Here is a 1754-nt window from a genome sequence, read left to right on the forward strand (position 1 = left end):
ATTGTTCCTAAAATTTTTGTCATTTCTGGTCTTCCACCACTTCCTCACACTAGCAATACATCCTCACAGCACTCTCCTATCACTATCATTATTATCATCATTATTATTACTGCTGTCATTATAATATTTGCATATACACACTCACAACAGTCTTCTATTATCATTATTATTATTATTATCATTATCATTATCATCATAATCATAATCATTATTATTATTACTGTTCTTATTATAATATTCGTATATACACACTCACACAACACTTTCCTATTATTATCATTATCCATACAGCAAATAATATAAACAAAATAAACCGATTAAAAAAATTTCATAATCGCTCTCATTTTAATAGAATGACACTATACTTTTTTACACCCATAGTTCACATTTATACACATTCTCATAAAATAATATAATTTAAAAAATTGTACAGTTTTATCGAAAAGTGTTATAATATATCATATTTTTGAAAACTTTGGAAAATTTAACAATAATTCTTAAAATTTTTAAATTAATAAAATAGAAAACCATAAGAAGCAGATATCAGAGCAAGGTTCTTATTGACGAGAAAGCTGGAAGCTTTGCACTTGTTATCCTCCCATTTGCATCCGTCTTTGCAGTCCTCTTTCTTTTTCTTGTAGGAGCATTTCTATGTTGTTGCTGCTGCAGCTCCATCTCCTGTTCCTGCTGTGTTTGTCTGAGTTGTAGCTTTACTTTCATCTGCTACGCACTTTCCTTCTGTTTCAGTTCCTTGCCATTTGCAGTTAGCCGTTAAACAAGCCGTTTTGGATTAGTTGTGTGTTGCGCAGACTGTTTGCTGTTGCGCTTGTTGTATTGCCTGCGGCTTGTGTGCTAGGATGGTTATCGCGTCCGAAAGCTTTCGTGCTCGTTGTATGGCGGCTGCGGCTTCTGTTGCTTTGAGCTTTAATTGATTATTTGCTGCTGCTGCCGCCACTGCTGTGTTTTGGCGTTCATGTAGCTGATTTGCTAGTGTTTTAAGCTTTTGTAGCCATTGCATTTTTTCGATGGCCGGTCGTCCCTCGGCTGCTAGGTTTGTAAACTGCACGCAAATGCCTGCGTTGGAGCTGCCAGTGCAGCCTGTTCCCTTGTACGCGCCTAGAAAGCCGTGCGTTGCGTCTGTGTGAATCATCTGTTCGATGGTCTGCAAGGCTGTGTCTATTTCCGCCGCCGTCACTGGTCCGCTTTTGACGCCGCAAGTTTTAGCTATAGCTGTCAGTATTGTGTTGCCTAGGTTGCCGCCGGTTGAAGTCCAGCCACTTCCGCTGGCGCCAGCTGTTTTCGCCGTGCACGCGCCGTCCGCGATTGTGTCGCTACTATCCTTTACGCATACACATGCAAGCGCGGCCAGAGCAGTTTGTGGGTTGGCCGCTGCATTTCCCGCTGTGCATACTTGTGCCCTTGCCATGGCAGTTATGGCGGCTCCAAAAACAGTTGCGTCCGTTGCCACCGCTAGCGAACCGGTTTCCTCACCGGTTACTGCTTTGGCTATTGTTTTTTTTGCTTCCTCTGCGGTTAGGGCCGCCGCTTCTGTGTTTACGGTAGGATACATCGCCCGCGCAGCTGTTGCGGTTTGCGCTATCGCCGTTAACTCTGCCGCTGCAAATGGCCGCTGGTTTTCGCTGAGTCCTGGGCTTAGCTTTTGTTTTACACGGTTGTTTGTAGAGCCTTTTTTGAACGTCTCCGCCGCTTGTTTCCAGTGCCGCCACAGCTGTTTTTCACCGACATTTTCCAGC

At 43.0% G+C, this 1754-nt stretch overlaps 1 protein-coding gene across 1 annotated transcript; it reads right to left on the bottom strand.

The window, feature by feature from the left end:
* Positions 1-790: 790 nt before the first annotated feature.
* Positions 791-1570, bottom strand: TEOVI_000604800 (Trypanosomal VSG domain containing protein, putative; the record flags this gene model as incomplete). The annotated part of the gene is made up of 1 exon (XM_067220402.1): positions 791-1570. The coding sequence occupies one exon, from the start codon at positions 1568-1570 to the stop codon at positions 791-793; it is 780 nt and encodes a 259-aa protein (XP_067076503.1).
* Between the last annotated feature and the right edge of the window lie 184 nt (positions 1571-1754).

Source organism: Trypanosoma equiperdum (genome assembly GCF_001457755.1).
Source record: "Trypanosoma equiperdum strain OVI genome assembly, contig: ctg_1147, whole genome shotgun sequence".
Classification (NCBI taxonomy): Eukaryota; Euglenozoa; class Kinetoplastea; order Trypanosomatida; family Trypanosomatidae; genus Trypanosoma; species Trypanosoma equiperdum.